The sequence below is a fragment of the Ctenocephalides felis genome, unplaced genomic scaffold (genome assembly GCF_003426905.1).
Source record: "Ctenocephalides felis isolate EL2017-DRISC unplaced genomic scaffold, ASM342690v1 CF-g0.4_SCAFFOLD_03571, whole genome shotgun sequence".
Lineage (NCBI taxonomy): Eukaryota > Metazoa > Arthropoda > Insecta > Siphonaptera > Pulicidae > Ctenocephalides > Ctenocephalides felis.
The window spans coordinates 18,077,211-18,094,923 of NW_020539725.1; the positions used below are offsets into that span (position 1 = coordinate 18,077,211).

Here is a 17,713-nt window from a genome sequence, read left to right on the forward strand (position 1 = left end):
ATTGAAATTATCAAGTTTTAATTTTTAGCATAGATAAGAAGCATTTGAATAACTATCATAAATTAAATAAAAAAATAACAAATAGATTACCAATTGTATTACTCGATATATAGCGAACTTACTAAATCGAATCGACGTTAAAAATCATCGATCAATAGATCATATTATTTTATACAATTTTTTATTTATTTTTTTTATTTTTTATATGCAAAAATAATATAATTTGCATTAAATTAATAATATAATTTACGAATATAACTAAAGACCCCCAAATTATAAAATGGATTAGTGGTATTTATATCTATTGAAGTACACATGTATAATAAATGCACCATTATAAATAAATAATTATTATATTAATTGTATACAAGTTAAAATGAGATAATATTATTATTTGTACTGGTCTATTAACTCCCTCCAAAAATGCATTGCTTCTTTCTTAGGATTTTCAAGCAGTTTTAATTCTTTGTCTATCTCAAGGTAATATAAATTTTTATCCGTTACTGGTTTCCAAATTACTGACAACGTATTATCAGGGGTAGGATTGCTGCAAAATATATCAATAAGTTATAAATTAATTAAAAAATTATAAATAATAAAATGAAAAGTAAAAAAGTGATATATACTGACCCAGTTTTAGCAAAGTTGACATATAATTTTAATAAAGATTTCCTAGTTTTCTCAATTGATTCCTCATCTCGAGGCAACTCAACTAATTTATGTTTGAATAAATATCCCAAATCCTCTCCATGAGTAGCTCCAGGGTATTCCATATCATGATTAACCAGTTTTGTAACACTGAATTCGTCAAAATTGAACTCATAATAGTACACTGGTTGTTTGGAATTTTTTGAAATTTCTCGAACCATGGTATCGACACCTCGGTTGAACCAAAGATCACTTTTGATATTGACAAAATCATCGATATTGGTCTCATCTGTTTGGCGATTGGAGTAATAAAATTGTTTAATTTTTGCAGCTACTTCAAGGTGGTTATTAAAATCAGGTTTAGAGCTCAATTCCCTAGGAACGTATCTGGTAAAATCTATATCCTTTAAACCAAACAAGACAGGCTCATCTGAAGCATCTCTGAAAACAAATAGTCCTTCTTTACTGGTATATCCAGTCATTAAAGGAACATTTTGAAATTTTCCATTAGCCATTCTGTCTAATGCAGGTTCATCTAAAAGTGATTCTTGTTGGGAAAACTTCTGTTCAACTGATGGTAGAAAAATGATATCTCTGAAAGCAAAACTGTCTTCTTGTGTGACAGTGGTGTTAGGATGTTTTCCAATGGTATTATATAATTTATCTTCGGGCACAAGTCGAAGAAATTCCAATGCTGTTTTGTTATTCTCGGGATTGAATCCTAACGCTCTGCAAAGTTTTAAAGCATTCTGAAAATAGAAGTAAAAATTACTAAACTTGTGATGCAGATCTAGAGTAAATACTTATTTTCGATAAATACAATAGTTCAATACTGATTTTATATAATGCGTAATTTGGGTAAACAATTTGCTAATGAATAAATGATTTTTTTGAATTTCATTTCCTGATCACATAATTTTTTTGTCATCTGTTTTACCTCTTCTGGATTCAATTGATACGCCCAAGGATTTAGAGCCGATCCACTCATTGCTATAGCTTTATGGAACAATCCTTTAGTTGAATCCGATAACATCAAATAATTTACACTTGCTCCACCTGCTGATTGTCCAAATATTGTTACATTGCTTGGATCACCTCCAAATTGACTGATGTTCTGTTGGATCCATTTCAGAGCTGCCACCTATTTTATATAAATATTTATATATTTTGAACTATTAAAAGAATTTCATAGGAAACAAGTTTCAAGATAAATATTGGTCATCAGTCATTGTGGATTTTTTAGATTTATGCATAGGCAACACTATGTTGATGTTTGAGTGAAGCAAAATCAAATCTTTATCCTATAACAAGAGCTGGAGAAGTAACTAGAAAAGCAATGTACACCATCAACAGTATTCTATGAACACATGCTTCCTATTTCAATCTCTTTAAAATAAACTAAAGGAGTGTATTTCTCTCAGAACTTATTTGAAACTTTGGATGTGTTATTGAAAATATAGCATTTCATTCTCACTTGATCTTTCAAGCCAGCATTTCCTGGAGCTTCAGGTAAATTCAAATTTAGGAACCCCATAACTCCACAACGGTAATTGATTGTAACCAAAACAACATTTTGATCAACAAACCAATCAGGACCGTAAATCACAGTATTTCCAGAACCAGCTTGAAAACCTCCTCCATGAATCCACATCATTACTGGCAACTTTTCATCAGCATCCAGTTGGTTATTAGGAAGTTTTGGAGTGTAAACATTCAAAAAGAGACAATCTTCACTGCCTAGAAAATTTTATAGTTGACTTCAAATTTTATTATGACAATCTTGCATTCTTGATACCACTATAAAATGCTAACCTTACTATAGCTCACCAATTAAATTTTTTACACGATTCTATAAATCATTCTTAGAAACCTAACTTTGACATTGATGACAAATTAATCTCATTATCTTTAATTTAATTTTAATTATAATTATTGGCTTTTAAATTATAACTACCCACTTACAGCCCAATGAAAATCATTTTCACTCAAAATTATATATATATATATATATATATATATATATATAAATATATTCTTGTATAATTATTTAAGTACATTAGTACACCTTAACTTTTCTACACATAATTCTCATAAATTAATTTTACACTCTGATATGAAATTAATTAAATACTTATATAAAATAGAGGTATGAAAATGTTAAATATCTTTGTCGATAAGTTGGTATAGGTTCTTTGATAGATTTGTAGATTAAGTTGCAAATTTTAATTGAAGAATCATGCTAAAATCTATAATCATACATTAAATAATAAAGACACGTTTCCGCAAATCCAATTATAATATTTTTTTGATATCAACACAATGCAATAATATTTATTACCTTGATTCTAATTATAATAATTTAAAAATGCTTGAACTTCCAAATTTTCTACTACAAATTTTGAATCAAAATGGACAAGATTTTTAGTAATTTCTTTTACCAATTAATTCATTTTAATTTAGAAACCTTTTCTAAGGTATTAATTTTCTGTTAATCTATAAAAAAATTTCATGAATTTAAAATAAATTATATTACCTGTTAGTTCCCTTGTTAGCAGGTGAAACTGTTTGCACACATTTCCTTCTTCTTTTGCTTCAAATACTCCTTCCCATGGTATTGGTGGTAATGGATTCTTAGAAAATTAAAATAAATGGTAAAAATTTCAGATAAAATGAAAATAAATCTGTCTGAATTATTATATAAATCAATGTTTTCAGTTCACCAATGCTTTAAAGTAAATTCACATGATATAAATTTGGGGTTCTGACCAAAAAAAAAAAAAACAGTCGTATTCAAAAATTATGAAGTATTATATAGTTTCTATAAAAACTGTTATTGGCAATTTATGCAGTAACTTCACTCTCTACTATTTTAGTTTAAGTTTATTTATTTCACATTGTATAAACAATTTTATTAGTTATACATCTTTTATGTAAAGTTTTAAAAGAATACCAACTTGAAATCTTAAGTTTCCAACAGGCGGTGTGGCGTATGGTATTCCTTGAAAGGAATAAAATGTTGTTCCATCTTCTGTAACTGAAGAATATCCTTCCAGCACTCCTTGACATATTTGAACTCGAGGATTTGCTAGGAATAATAACAAATTTATTGAAAAAAAATAAAAAACGTTAAATAAAACTCATCCTTATAATTTTATTAAATCAAAGCAATTATTAACCTTTCTAGTACACACCTCATGCAAGTAACGAGACATATATAAGGGGTCCAGTAGACCCAAGCGATTAAAAAAAACTAATTTTTTGCAATGCGACAGCATACATTTAAGAAAAATAATTAAAAGTCTGAAAAATGAACGGAAACTAGCGACCTTGTAAAAAATGGTGGCATTGGGGTCCAGCAGACCTCAGGCGTAGGAGAATATTATTGATAAACTGTTTACAAGGCCAGATACATATAAAAATATTTAAAAAATTATTTACATATTTATGTTTTTTGACGTACTTTATTTTATTCTGAATTGTTTATTTGTAATATGGGGTGCATATTTTGCATATTTTGACGTTTTTCTTTTCTATAAAAGATAGAAATGATCGATCTGTGATTCTATTAAAATCAACATTCACGTTTTGAAAATTCATTTTCTGAAAATATTTTGAATAAACACTTTGATACAACATTTATAATGATTTTGAATGGTAACGATTGGGCTAGTCATATCTTTTTTTTATCATTTTCAAATGATAGTTAATAACAGTTTTGGATACATTTTTGAAAATTTAAGAATTACTCGTGCTATCTGATTGATTATAGTTTTCAAAAATTATTGACCTTTATCTACAATTATAATACTAAATGCAAACCGATTTCAAAAATGCAAAGCAATACGTCAGCTGTTTCTTTCAAATTAAATGTTGATTTTTGTCAGAATCATGAAATTTAATCCTAAATTAGGAGAAAAACTCGATCACTATTTCTTTTGATGAAATCGATTAATTTTAGGTAACAGTGGTTAAGTATATTCATGCAATTTGACAAAATTCAAAATATCACTTACTCATTTTGTTCTTTTTTTAACGTTATTCAATTACATATATTCACGTTTTTTAACTTTCAAAACCTGACTTTAAATAAATATTTTTTATATTATCACTTTGAATGAACCTTGTACTACAATTAACTAAATACTATAAAAAATCACTCTGAAAAGTATCAGGTAATTATTGCATATGCATGCTTTTTCATACTGATTTCATGAAACAATTATACTTTTAACGACAAAACTTCACTAATATAATAAAATAATTAAATTTCAATGGAAGTCACGTACCTACCAATATTTAAACTAGAAAAACACAGATATGTTCTCATAACGTCCTAATTATTCTAAAAACCAAATAAAATAATCTCTTAAATTACACAGAAACAATTGTTTCTTGACTAAGACTGATAACACAGTTTTGAAAACAAGAGATTTAGTTGTAGATTAATAATGCTTAATAAATGATATGTTTTGTACTTGTGAATGATCTTGTAGATTTAAATTTTTGATATCAAATACTAATTTATTTAATCGCACTGATAGTTCCAAATAATTATATTATATGGCAATCATATGAAATGATACAATTTTAAATTTACCTGCAAACCCGCTAAGCCAAAATACGTAATATTTATGTAATTTTTACGCAAAAAAATGACATACTTATGTCATTTTTACGTAAGATTAATGTAAGATATGTGTCATAATTTCGCCTATTTTAAGTAATGTGAATTACGTAATATGGATTACGAAAATATTTCATAATAATTACGTAATTTTTGAAAAAAAAAATGACGTGGAGGGGTTCTTTTTTACACACATACATAAATATACACAGCATATCTGTATATATGAACACACACATACACACATATGTGTATATATGAACACACGCATACACATATGTGTATATATGAACACACACATTCATGAACATAGAAATGAGTATACACACACAGAATGTACATACATATATAATATATATGTATGTACACACACGCATACATATACACACACACACACACATATATATATATATATATATATATATATATATATATATATATATACACTATCTGAAAAATGAAAGAAAAAGCACATTTATATGGCATGTTTATTTTTTTGGCATATATACACAATTTTAACATTAGAAAATCTATAAAGTAATAAATAATAATTCACAATTTTTATGAAATAATGTAATTACATATGACATATTGATCAACATTTTTTAATGGCAAATGGAAAAATATACAATATGATAAATGATAAGTAAGAGAAATGCTAATTTTAAATTAAACTCGAAATAAAAATCATCGAAGTATCCTTTACAAAGTCTTCATAAGTTCTTTCATTAACTATTTCATGGAAAATATTACGTAATTAGGAACTGTATCTTCTGTTAAAACTAAATGTGGTATAAGTCTATGATGTCTTCTCTACAAAAGCATTCTCGATATCTATTTCATGGCCCATTTGTGATGAAAAAATGCATCTCGGATATAAATTATTAGCTTTCGATTTTTACCTGAAATAAAAAACATGGTAATAATTTCTATTTAACTTTTGATACATATATTTTTTACATACTTACACAAAGCAAATGGTTTTCAAAAGGCCAAGTAATTCTGTTATATATAATTTGTCACTGAATTTATATTAACAATAAAATAGTATTTAGAATATGAATACCGTTACATTTGAAACAAAGTTCTTTATATATCTAATTATTATTAGAAAAAAAATTAATAACACACACGATTAATTTTTAGGTTAATGGAGCGTTTTAGAGTAAAGATTTAAGTAATTCATGTAATTTAAGAGGCTTTAGAATACATTTATAACAAACATATATCTTCACATATTTAACATTTAATTAGCAAATTAAAAATATTGATAAGACACTACAAAACACAAAACTTAATTTAAAACGCATGGCGAATCGTACTCCCATAATCTTTGCCTAGTAGTAGCCGCAGCCAGCGGCCTCGGCACGGCAGTCTCCTTGCAGACATAACGGTATTTATGTCACTTAGCGCCGTTCATTGGTTGACAGCTTCGTTCATGAAACGAAATGTTCCGAAAATTCGCGAGCCATTTTTATTTCGTCTCTATGCAGTTAATGCAGTACGATTACTTTGAAAAAAAGTTTAGAATTTTCAAAATATTTTTTTTTTAAAAAGTCTTTTTTTTCAAAAAAGGTAATTTTTTGTCAAAATTTTATAGTTTCTCAAAAATCTAATTTTTTGAAAATTCGCGAGCCATTTTTATTTCGTCTCTATGCAGTTAATGCAGTACGATTACTTTGAAAAAAAGTTTAGAATTTTCAAAAAAATTTTTTTTTCAAAAGTCTTTTTTTCAAAAAAGGTAATTTTTTGTCAAAATTTTATAGTCTCAAAAATCTAATTTTTTCAAAGTAATTTTATTTCAAAAATGTTAATCTTTTTAAAACAAAATAATTATTAGTACGGGAAGTTCCAACAATTTGCCTAGTTTATGTAATATATATGAAATAAAATCTTCATTTATCTTACGTAATATTTTTTTCAGGAAAATTACGTAATATTTATGTAATTCTTTCGTAATATCTAATTACGTAATGTAGATTACATATTTCTTACATAAAAATTACGTAATATTACGTAACTGGTTTAGTGGGAATATATTTGAGCATTATTTACAACCCAAGTTGCCTCAGTTGAGCATAAAAATATTTGACTTTTTCACAAGCAAATAATTAAAATCAAAATAAATCCTGGAAGATCAGATAAAATATTAAATAATTATTTTGAATAAATTAAATGCTACCATTTTTTATCTTGAAGGATGATAAGATATTATGTTATGTCTATGTTTAAATTATGTGTAAATAGTGATTTTAATATAATAATCTCTTATGTTTACGTCACAAATGCAGCATTGAAATAATTTTTATCAGAGAAACTTACTTTTTTGAGATTAGAAAAAAAAGTCAATTTATACGGACTTGTGTTCCATCTATAACAACCTGACAGTTGAAAAAAATTATAAAACTTTGAATAAAAATACAGAAAATGAGAAATATGTGAAAATGCACCCACAAAAAAAATTTACTATTAGAAAATGTTTGTTATTTTTATTTTTTCTAATAATTTGATGATTTTTTATGGTGTCTTCTCGTTTTATCTTTCATTCAATGTATTCTTTGAATTAATAATTAAATATGTGACAAAAACAAAAATTTCAATTTATAATATATTCAGACATTGGTAATTATATTTATTTCGAAATCTTTTTATTAATAATATATGTATGCCATTTTATAATTTGATTGGAAAAATCAATTTCTAAAAAAGCTTTTTTAGAAACCTTATTTTAAAGATTTTAACGTATACTATGAATTTTTCCGTTCTAATGAATTTAATGAATGAATTGATTTAATGCCATCAATATTAGTTATTTTAACAAAGATTTTACATATCTGATTTATTTTTCCTACTTAATATTCATAAAAAGAGTTGATTGGAATTAATTTATTTAATGATATAATAAACTAACATATTTAAAATCTTTTCAATTAAAAAAATATAGTAATAATTATTCCCTATGGTTCATACCTTTACTCTTTTTTAAAATTAAATAATAATAGCATTTTTGCATCAGTTTGAATTTTTTAAAGTTTATTTCATTGTTTGAAAATTCAAGTCATGTGGATGCTTATAAATAGTAATAAATTATTAACTATTCTTATATAACTATAATTATAAACTAATAGTATTATTATCATAATATTACTCAATTTAAATATTTACAATTATTAATTTGTATTCAACTTTGGAAGACCTACATAGTCTTCATTTTTGAATCATTTCTTAGACCTGCAGCTGAAGATTCCAATCCGTTGGATGTTTTGCCTACATAAACCAACTTAGGCGCAAAATTTTGAATTTTATTTATAATATTATAAGATCTTTTTTAAACTTCTTTTTCTGTATTACAATCTGTCTCATTCACAATCAAGTTCCTCCAGAATGTTAATGATTCAGCTTTTGGATTTGTTTTTAATTCCAGATCTTTTCCTATAGATAAATAATTCGTGGTGTCTTTGGTGACAGGTTGCCAATCAATAGGTAATACTTCTGTTTTATGATATGTGGGATTCCTGAAAAAAAGTATAATATTAATCTTCAGCTTTTCTATATTTTTTTTCAGAAAAAACTTTAGATACTGCTATATTAGTTCTAAGACATATTATTTCTTTAATTTTCCATAAAGGTAATTGCTTTAATATTTTATCATTTACATATCTGATTATTCAATAATGTAATAATAATTTGGTAGAATTCGAAGTTGTGCTATTAATTATTATTTCAAATTTTATTTCTGCCTTTTTGTATCATATGAATGTGGATATCGAAGTTTTATAACCACTGCCTTTAAAACATATTGCTAAAATTTTGTGAAAATCAAAACCTAAACTATTTAAACTTAAAACTATATATCATTTATATATATTAAATGTTAATTTTATGGCTCAATCTAGTTTTGTTGATATTAAATCTACATATGATAGATTCAATTCTATGATCTCTTTAAGAAAAACTTTTCTCCTCTGTTACAAAATACGAGTATACCATTTAAATTGATCATATCTTAAGTATTATTAATTATAATTTATAACTTACCCTGTGTTCACGAAATTAGATATTATTTCCATAAATCTTTGGTGAGTTTTGTTCACATTTTCGTTAACATCTTTGGGAAGAGCAACATTTTTATTCTTGAAGAAAAAGCTGCGATCATCTGCATGGCATGCTCCTTTTATATTTGTATCTCCATAAAAGTCTCTCAATAATCCAAATTCATCAAATGCAAACTCATAATAGTAAATTGGTTGCGATGAATGTTGTGCCAAAAGATTCACCATATTATCAATTCCCCTGATAATCCACGTGTCACCTTTAATTTTCATGAATGTGTTTATGTCGAAATCAGTGCAAACATCTTCTCCGCAATAAAATTTCTTTATCATTTCAGCCACATCATGAAATTTCTCGGTATTTTCTGTCAAGCAAAGTTCTTTTGGCACATACCAACCGAAATCTACGTCTTTGAGTCCATAAGTTACTGGATCTAATTTGGCGTCTTTGTATGCTAAAATTCCTTCGCCATCAGCAAATCCAAATAACATTGGGACGTGTTGGAAGTTTCCTGATTTTATAATATCCTTAACTGGTGATGTAATTATTGATTTTTCACCTGCCAATTCTTTTTCGATACTCGGAACAAATGTAATGTTGCCAATCAAATGATTTTCATCAGCAACAATAGTTGACCAAGGTGGACTTCCTACTGATTGAATGATGTCATCAGCAGAAGCTGATTTTAGGAAGTCCAAAGCATCGTTTGCAGAAGAGGCAATGTGGCCCAAAGCTTCAGAAAGTTTATAGGCATTCTAAAAAATGTATGGAAATGAATGAATAATATGCACATACAATCGAAAGCTTCAGAAAGATTCTTGGCTAGAGTTCGAATTAATATTTTCTAACTTTGATTACGGTTATTTTATCAATTGAATATGTAAATAAATTAGTTTCATATTTACTAAAGTATAAACAAGTTTTTGTTAATCTGGATTTTTCCTGAAAGTAGATACGCTTACAAGTATAGGTACATTATCGATGTTGAAATACTGAAATGTAACTATTTAATATTAGGTTGAAACATCCAATTTTCTTTATTATTCCAGAATTTGAAGTAATAGGTTTTTAAATTGCTTTCAAAGAACATTAATAAACCAAAGTTGTCCAAATCATTTTAACGTTTCCAAAATGATTGTTTATATTTTTTCATGCATAATTTGATCCAGTTCGAAGTTCAATAATATTTTTCTATAGTATGATAATTTGCTATTGTTTAGTATACTGAGAGTTAAATTTTTCTTTTTTTATATACATACACACTATATATATATATATATATATATATATATATATATATATATATATATATACGAGGTCTGTTCAAAAAGTACCCGGAATTACTAATAATTAAATTTCGCGGGTCTGGAGTGTCTGATTGTCAAAATTTTTTTTTATTGTGTTGGTATACATGCCCCTAAAGTATGATAAAATTTTCAGCTATATTCACTGTTTACTTTGTCTGTGGTAGTCGCTAAGGTTCGACGTGTTTTTCTGAGCTCGGCGATTTTTACAATGGAAGAATTGAAAAGTCAAAGAATTTGTATTAAATTTTGCGTAAAAAATGAAATAAAGTGTTGCAAAGTGCAAAAATTCACCAGATATGGCTCCGTGTGACTTTTTCTTATTCCCAAAGTTGAAGAGACCCATGAAAGGACGGCGGTTTTCCTCGATTGAAGAAAATCGCTGAGAGTGCTCAAGGACATATCAAAAAGTGAATATCAAGGGTGCTTCGAAAATTGGAAAAAACGCTGGCATAAGTGTATTATATCTGGGGGGGACTACTTTGAAGGGGACCACATTAATGTAGACGAATAAATAAATATTTTTTTGAAAAAACGAAAATTCCGGGTACTTTTTGAACAGACCTCGTATATATATATATATGTATGTATGTATGTATGTATGTATATATTACCTCTTTAAGTTTTGCCATTCATTGTTTGTCAATTTTAGTGTAATGACATTGTAATAGGTTTTCATTCTATCAAGATCTTGTAGATTTTGGAAAATTTCAAAAATACAATTTAGTTGAATAATATACATCGTTTTTTTAATTTTATTGCTAATCAAAATATACATTATTTTTTAAGACAACATTCTGTTTTTATGCTTTTAAACAGTTTCTCTCCAATATCTCCTTTTTTTTGGCATTTTAGTTAAGATCGTATGGCAATTTTTTTAAATTCTTCGAAGTCTTCGAAATCTTCGAGTAGGAAAATTTTCAATCAATTACTTTAAATATTTGTTTGGGTTTCGGATTTGTTTGGTAATTTTGAAATTATAAAACAAATTAATTTTTCTTTACCTCTTTGGGATTATGGTCAACTGCCCACGGATTGAGAGCGCTTCCTCCTAATATAGCAGCCTTTTGGAATAAATCTTTGGTATTTTCTGACAAAACTAAGTAATTTACACTTGCTGCTCCTGCACTAGATCCAGCTAGAGTTACATTTTTAGGATCACCTCCAAAACCATCTATATTGTCTTGGACCCATTGGAGAGCTGCAACCTAGAGACGAAGGAAAAAAACTTAAGCATCGATCAACTATATAATTTAATATCTATAAGATAATATGACCAATAGGACAAGTTAAAATTGAATTGATTTTGAGACTTCTCAATTTATCTTTTAACAAATATTGGGGTCAATGCTTCAATAAAATAGACCGTAACATAGTATTATTATACCCATTTTGCCAAAAAAATGGCCCCATGATTTATTGATAAGTTAATAATTATATCTATGATTCACTTTAATTGCTTTTTGTTTTGCTCATTATTAAACTTTTCTTTCTCGTTATTAGATATATCATGTATGCTTAGCACATAAACCTTTTTTGAATAAAAATTCTTAATTTTTCACATTTTTGCATATATTATATTAATGCCTATTTTATTTTGTTGGGTACTTTTTCCATAAAATTGATATATTACTAAAACCATAATATAATAATAAAAATTTGATTACTCTTTTAGATCAGATATATAACAAGACTAGTTAGATTTTATCATTGACCCACAATTTTATATTTCAAATCGCAACTGAAAACAATACTATTGAGATATTCGCATGATGTTTAATTTTTACATCTTACATATTCGAAAGTATAAATGGCGTGTTCATTAATCTGGTATTCAATTTATAATTTTAATGCAATTTCTGAGTAGTACCATTTACCATGAAACTAAATACGTTATATAGCAATAATAATGTAATTGGTAAAACCGCCAATTTGAAATAAAATGTTATGAATAGAATTATATACAACAGACAATTCATAGTTTTATTTGAATATATTAGGAGCTTTTACTATCTTTTTTTAAATAAATAGGACAATTTTCTTAAAACCCCTATATTTAACTTGAATTTAAAATATATATATATATATATATATATATATATAATTCGAAGGAAAGACATTTTTTATAACTATTAATTACTTTCAATTTTGAAATGAATTATTAGTTTATTACTAACTTGGTCTTTCAATCCCATATTTCCAGGAGCATCTGCAATTCCCAAGTTGAGGAATCCAAAAGGCCCCAGTCGATAATTTAGGGTCACCACAACCATATTACGAGCAACTAACCAGTCAGGGCCGAAAGTGTCTGAATTTCCAGATCCGCTTAAAAATCCTCCTCCATGAAGCCAAACCATCACTGGTAAGTCAGCCTGAGTTTTCTTGTAAGTTTTAGGCGTGTATACGTTTAAATATAGACAGTCTTCATCGCCTGAAATAAAACTTAATTGTTAGTTTTTACATGTGTTATATTTAACTAGTAATTAATAATTTTCTCCACCTGCAATTTTTTTTTCGCCGGTAGATAGGTCATATTGCTTGCAAATATTGCCCTCGGTAAAGGCTTTACGTACACCAAACCACGATTCTGGTTCTTGAGGTGCCTATAAATATTATTATTATTATTAGAAAAGTTTGTGAATTTTATACACATTTTTATTTTTCGAGACCAGCGGTGTCAAAATTGTTTCAGACGTAGCTAGCATAAACTAGTTCGCTGGCCCGATGAGGTTTCAGTTTTTTTTTCTTTTATTATCTCTTTTATTTACAACTGTCTCGTATTTACAATCGCCTCTGCACATAATCATAAAAATGTGAACAAATACTTCGAATATAGTTAATTAGTCACGACTGGATTGGGCATCTACTGGGTTGCCAACCATTTATAAAAAATACATATAACAACGTCAAATTGTTAATTACTGAATGTCCTAATATGTACAGATTCTAATTCAACCAAAAAAAATATTATGACATCAATTAGATGTTACAATTGTTTAGATGAATTTGGAAAAGAAACAATTGGAATTTTATAATTGCTCTAATAGCTTTGAGTGCTTTTGCGACACATTTTACCTCAAATAAATCATCAAATAATTTTATGTTTTTCAATTTATTTTCCAAAATTAAAATCTAAACCTAAAACATTTTTATTTGATAATCACTTGGATTAATTATTTTGCAAATTAAACTCATATTCAGATGGAAATCCATATACATACATATATTCAAAGATATCATTTACTCTTTACATCATGTGTATTAGGTTTATCCATTTAGCGAACAATACTTTCCATATTTAATGCTGACTGTTATATTAATAATTTACATTAATTAAAGACAATTATCATAATAAATACTTGCATAACACTAGTTAATTAAATTCAAACTGCAATTTTGGAGTCATTAACATTTATTATATAAACGTAATCACCAATGTTAAATAACGTGTGCGTTACGTGAATGAGAAAAAAATTATTTATTTGCTGGTCAAATGTTTGAAATACTCTTAATAGTTATTTTCAGAAAAGTAGTTCAATTTAAGTAATCAATCGTTTAGTCAACACAAGCTCATTGACTCATTCAAATCAGATGCTTATTTTTCTCAAAAACCGCCATGTTTTGCACATTTAGCTCCGTATCTCAGAAACGGCTGGACCTGCCTTTGCCAACAACCAATCACCACTTCTCCCTATCATCAGGAATTAAATGCGTTTTGGATCATTCAAATCAGATGCTACGTTTTCTCAAAAATTCGATTACTATTTTCTGCACTCTGTATCTTCGAAATGGCTAGACTTGTCTTTGCCAAAAACTAATCAGCACATCTTCCTATCAATAGGAATCGAATGTTTTTTGAACCATTTAAATCGGTTGAACCGTGCGCTCGAAAGCGTGGACGAAAAATTGTATCCATACATACACAAACATCCATTTTTTCTGAGGTATGCCAAAATGTTCAGAAACCTTCAGAATATGAAGAAATGTAAAAAATTTTAATTTAGATTTTTGGACGATTACAATAACTTGCCCTACGGAAAGTTAATAATTTAACTTTTTATTAATTTTGAAAAATTTGAATCGAAATTGGGTGAAAAACGTCCACAAAAAGACGATAATGAACCAGTTATTGATCAAGTTACAAATGATTAACAAAATTGTAAAGTGAAAATTGAGGATTGTGTGCATGTATTGTAAAAATAAAAATGAAGTAATTTTATTAAAATTTATATGAACAACAGGCAAGATCTTTTTAAATAGTTCTCTATAAGCTGTTATTTTGATATTTAATAAACTATGTCGTTTCTTCATAGATGGCAACCCAAACATTTGACCCATCTCTATGTGATGAATTTTGATACATATTACAATTTATGTGATACTGATTAGTTTTTTATTGGTGAAGCAATGCCGGGTAAGGGCTTTTCTCGTTTGGAAACATATTGCTATCTAAATTTATAAGTGAAAACTGACGCTACTGCTGCTTGACATCAGGCTACTCCAAGCGTATATCAGAGCCGGGAGCCATTCAAATCCCGTCTTATAAAAATAATTCAAACTATTCATCAAACTTTCATCAAATACTTTCATATATTTACCTTGAACCTCAAATGTCCTAACGGTGCTTTTGCATACGGTATCCCTTTGTAAGCATGGTAACATTGACCATCATCGGTGACGTACTCTTTGCCTCTCAGCATTCCTTGGGTCACTTTTACTAAAGGTTCACATAATACACATTGCAGAATTGCAAAAAATAACACAACTACATATAACTTGTTCATATTGAATACGTTTATCATCATCTCATTACAACTATTACTAATTAATTTATTGAAGTCCTAGACGGATCCGTATTGCTCGATGCATTTACTTCTATGGATTTACTTCGATTCAAACAGATGAGAATGTAAGCGAGGCTTATATATGATAATGTATGGCAGCCATGAATATTTATACGATGGCACGAGCATAGTTCAACGCGATTTGATCATTTGACCAATGCAATAATAATAGTTCCAATTATATACATGAATAAGGAATTATTTCGGTACATATTAGTGATAGTTAATAACCTAAATGCATTAATAATTTAAGTGAAACATAGGGTACGCGGAGCATGGTTCGTGCAAATGTCGATTTATGTAATATCGGAACACAATATATGATTTGGAAATTTTCAATCAGCCAATGGTTTTAGTTCAGCCAAGATAAAAATAAGTTAAATTTTCATTATAATTTTTTATATATCTATTTGTTTGTGTGTGTTTATGCCCTATAAATTTAAAAACCATAATCCAATTCCCGTTAAAGTTTGGAAATCTTTTAGGTATATCTCCGGACAGGTTTTTGTACAATTTTGATTGAAACCACGATTGAAACCACGTGATGTTGACTATTCCAATTTTATTTTTAATTGTTTTGGTCATTTTTTCGTGTATAAAAGCACATAACCCTAAGTTTTCACTCTCGTACCACAAACTCTTATTTCGTATGAATTATTACAGTAATTACATCGTTTTTCATCTCAATTTCTGCCAGTGAAAGTTTGTGACTGAATTTGAGATTTTTTGAGCCTATAGAAAGCTCAATTTTACAAAAAAAAAAATAATTTCAGCAAGAGTTTTCCAACTTTAACTTATTCTTACTGCATTGAATCAATTTTCTTTTTTTTTGAGTGCATTTTGAAAAATGCATGGATGCAACCCTCAATTTTCACCTTCCTGCCACACTTTCCAATTTCATTAAACTTTGTGTTTATATTCTTTATTATTTCTAGAGTAGCATTTTAACTTGTTTCATAAATGGCAAAAATTTAGAACTTAGTTCATGATGTTTTTTATAAGTATTTTAAACTATTATATTACTGAATATCAAGGAACAAGTAAATCAAGAAAATTACATTTAACAAATTTACTAATAGTTTCATCTCTTTATTAAAAGTAGTCATTTGATTTGATAATTAATTTATATATTTTATAATTATATCCCCCGGCATTTTATATTTTCATCTAATTTAATAGATCACTAAATTAAATATGCCAATATTAAAAAAGCTCCCATTCAATGGAGAAAATAATTTCATGTAATAGTGTTCACAAATTATGTGATATAAGAACATGTTTATCGAAAACTTTTATATATTATTTACGAATTTATATCATATGAATTTTTAACTTAATTTATGAATTATCAAAATTCGAAATATTGATTGTTAAAATATTCAAGAAATTTAAAATTGTAATTATAACAACGTAATTATAGCAATTCATTTAAAACTTAATTATGTGAAAGTGAATACATTCTGTTTAGAGAGACTTTAGATGATATTTATTTAAATGATATTAATTAGTTTGGTTTGCTTTAAAAATATAAAATATTCAGTTTTTTTAAATATTTTTGATGTGCTAATAATATGCTAATGTAACGCATCCCATCGAATATAAATATCATCAATTGTACTATAAATAATTTATGAATATATATTTACATATTTGTATTTCTGTATAGAAAACATTTAAATTTGGTTTCAGTTTTTGAATTGAAATAATATAATTAACTATTAAATAAAATTCTTGTCTAGCCTCCTGTTTGTTTAGAAAAATTATTATGCATATCGTTATTATTTGTTTAAAAAAAATAATTTATTTTCTCATTTGACAAATATCATTTTAAACAAAGATACTTGAAAACGAAGATATGCTAAATTGTTATCCTAGTTTTGAGAACTTGAATTTCGTTATAAACATTTAAATTTTAATGATATATTAAAAAGTGGCATACAAAGTAATCACAAAGTATTCCAAAATACAAAAAGGTAATGAAGTGAAATAAAAAATATATTTGACAAAGTATAATGCAGTTTTTTGCATATGATGGGACAATGCAATCTATTGTATGTGTGGTTTAATTTATTTATTATTGCAAGTGGAACGGTATTTTCTGTTCGTTTATATTTAGAATATAAATATTAATGTAATTGTAAAGCAACGCACTTCTAAAATATAAAAGTTTACTATTGAATAATTGTTTTCATAGAGCTGTCTGGACTAATTAAAATTTTTCCATTAGAAGAAAATAGTAG

At 27.1% G+C, this 17,713-nt stretch overlaps 2 protein-coding genes across 2 annotated transcripts; both read right to left on the minus strand.

Moving 5' to 3' along the window:
- Window positions 1–390: 390 nt before the first annotated feature.
- Window positions 391–4,665, minus strand: LOC113385711 (esterase FE4-like). Its single transcript, XM_026623550.1, has 7 exons — window positions 4,662–4,665; window positions 3,603–3,733; window positions 3,182–3,278; window positions 2,123–2,385; window positions 1,586–1,789; window positions 631–1,397; window positions 391–547 (listed from the first exon to the last, which is right to left on the minus strand). The coding sequence occupies exons 1-7, from the start codon at window positions 4,663–4,665 to the stop codon at window positions 391–393; spliced, it is 1,623 nt and encodes a 540-aa protein (XP_026479335.1).
- A 3,935-nt stretch (window positions 4,666–8,600) lies between these two features.
- Window positions 8,601–15,431, minus strand: LOC113385712 (esterase B1-like). Its single transcript, XM_026623551.1, has 6 exons — window positions 15,228–15,431; window positions 13,130–13,232; window positions 12,807–13,060; window positions 11,634–11,837; window positions 9,311–10,080; window positions 8,601–8,787 (listed from the first exon to the last, which is right to left on the minus strand). The coding sequence occupies exons 1-6, from the start codon at window positions 15,429–15,431 to the stop codon at window positions 8,601–8,603; spliced, it is 1,722 nt and encodes a 573-aa protein (XP_026479336.1).
- Window positions 15,432–17,713: the final 2,282 nt, after the last annotated feature.

Excerpts from the sequence above, each read along its gene's own strand:
- LOC113385712 (XM_026623551.1), bottom strand. The coding sequence starts at position 15,431 with ATGATAAACGTATTCAATATGAACAAGTTATATGTAGTTGTGTTATTT. Across the intron at positions 13,233-15,227 it reads TAGGACATTTGAGGTTCAAG|GCACCTCAAGAACCAGAATC; the intron begins GTAAATATATGA and ends TAATATTTATAG. Across the intron at positions 13,061-13,129 it reads CGGCGAAAAAAAAATTGCAG|GCGATGAAGACTGTCTATAT; the intron begins GTGGAGAAAATT and ends GTTTTATTTCAG.
- LOC113385711 (XM_026623550.1), bottom strand. Across the intron at positions 1,398-1,585 it reads ATCAATTGAATCCAGAAGAG|AATGCTTTAAAACTTTGCAG; the intron begins GTAAAACAGATG and ends TTCTATTTTCAG. Across the intron at positions 548-630 it reads GTCAACTTTGCTAAAACTGG|CAATCCTACCCCTGATAATA; the intron begins GTCAGTATATAT and ends TATATTTTGCAG.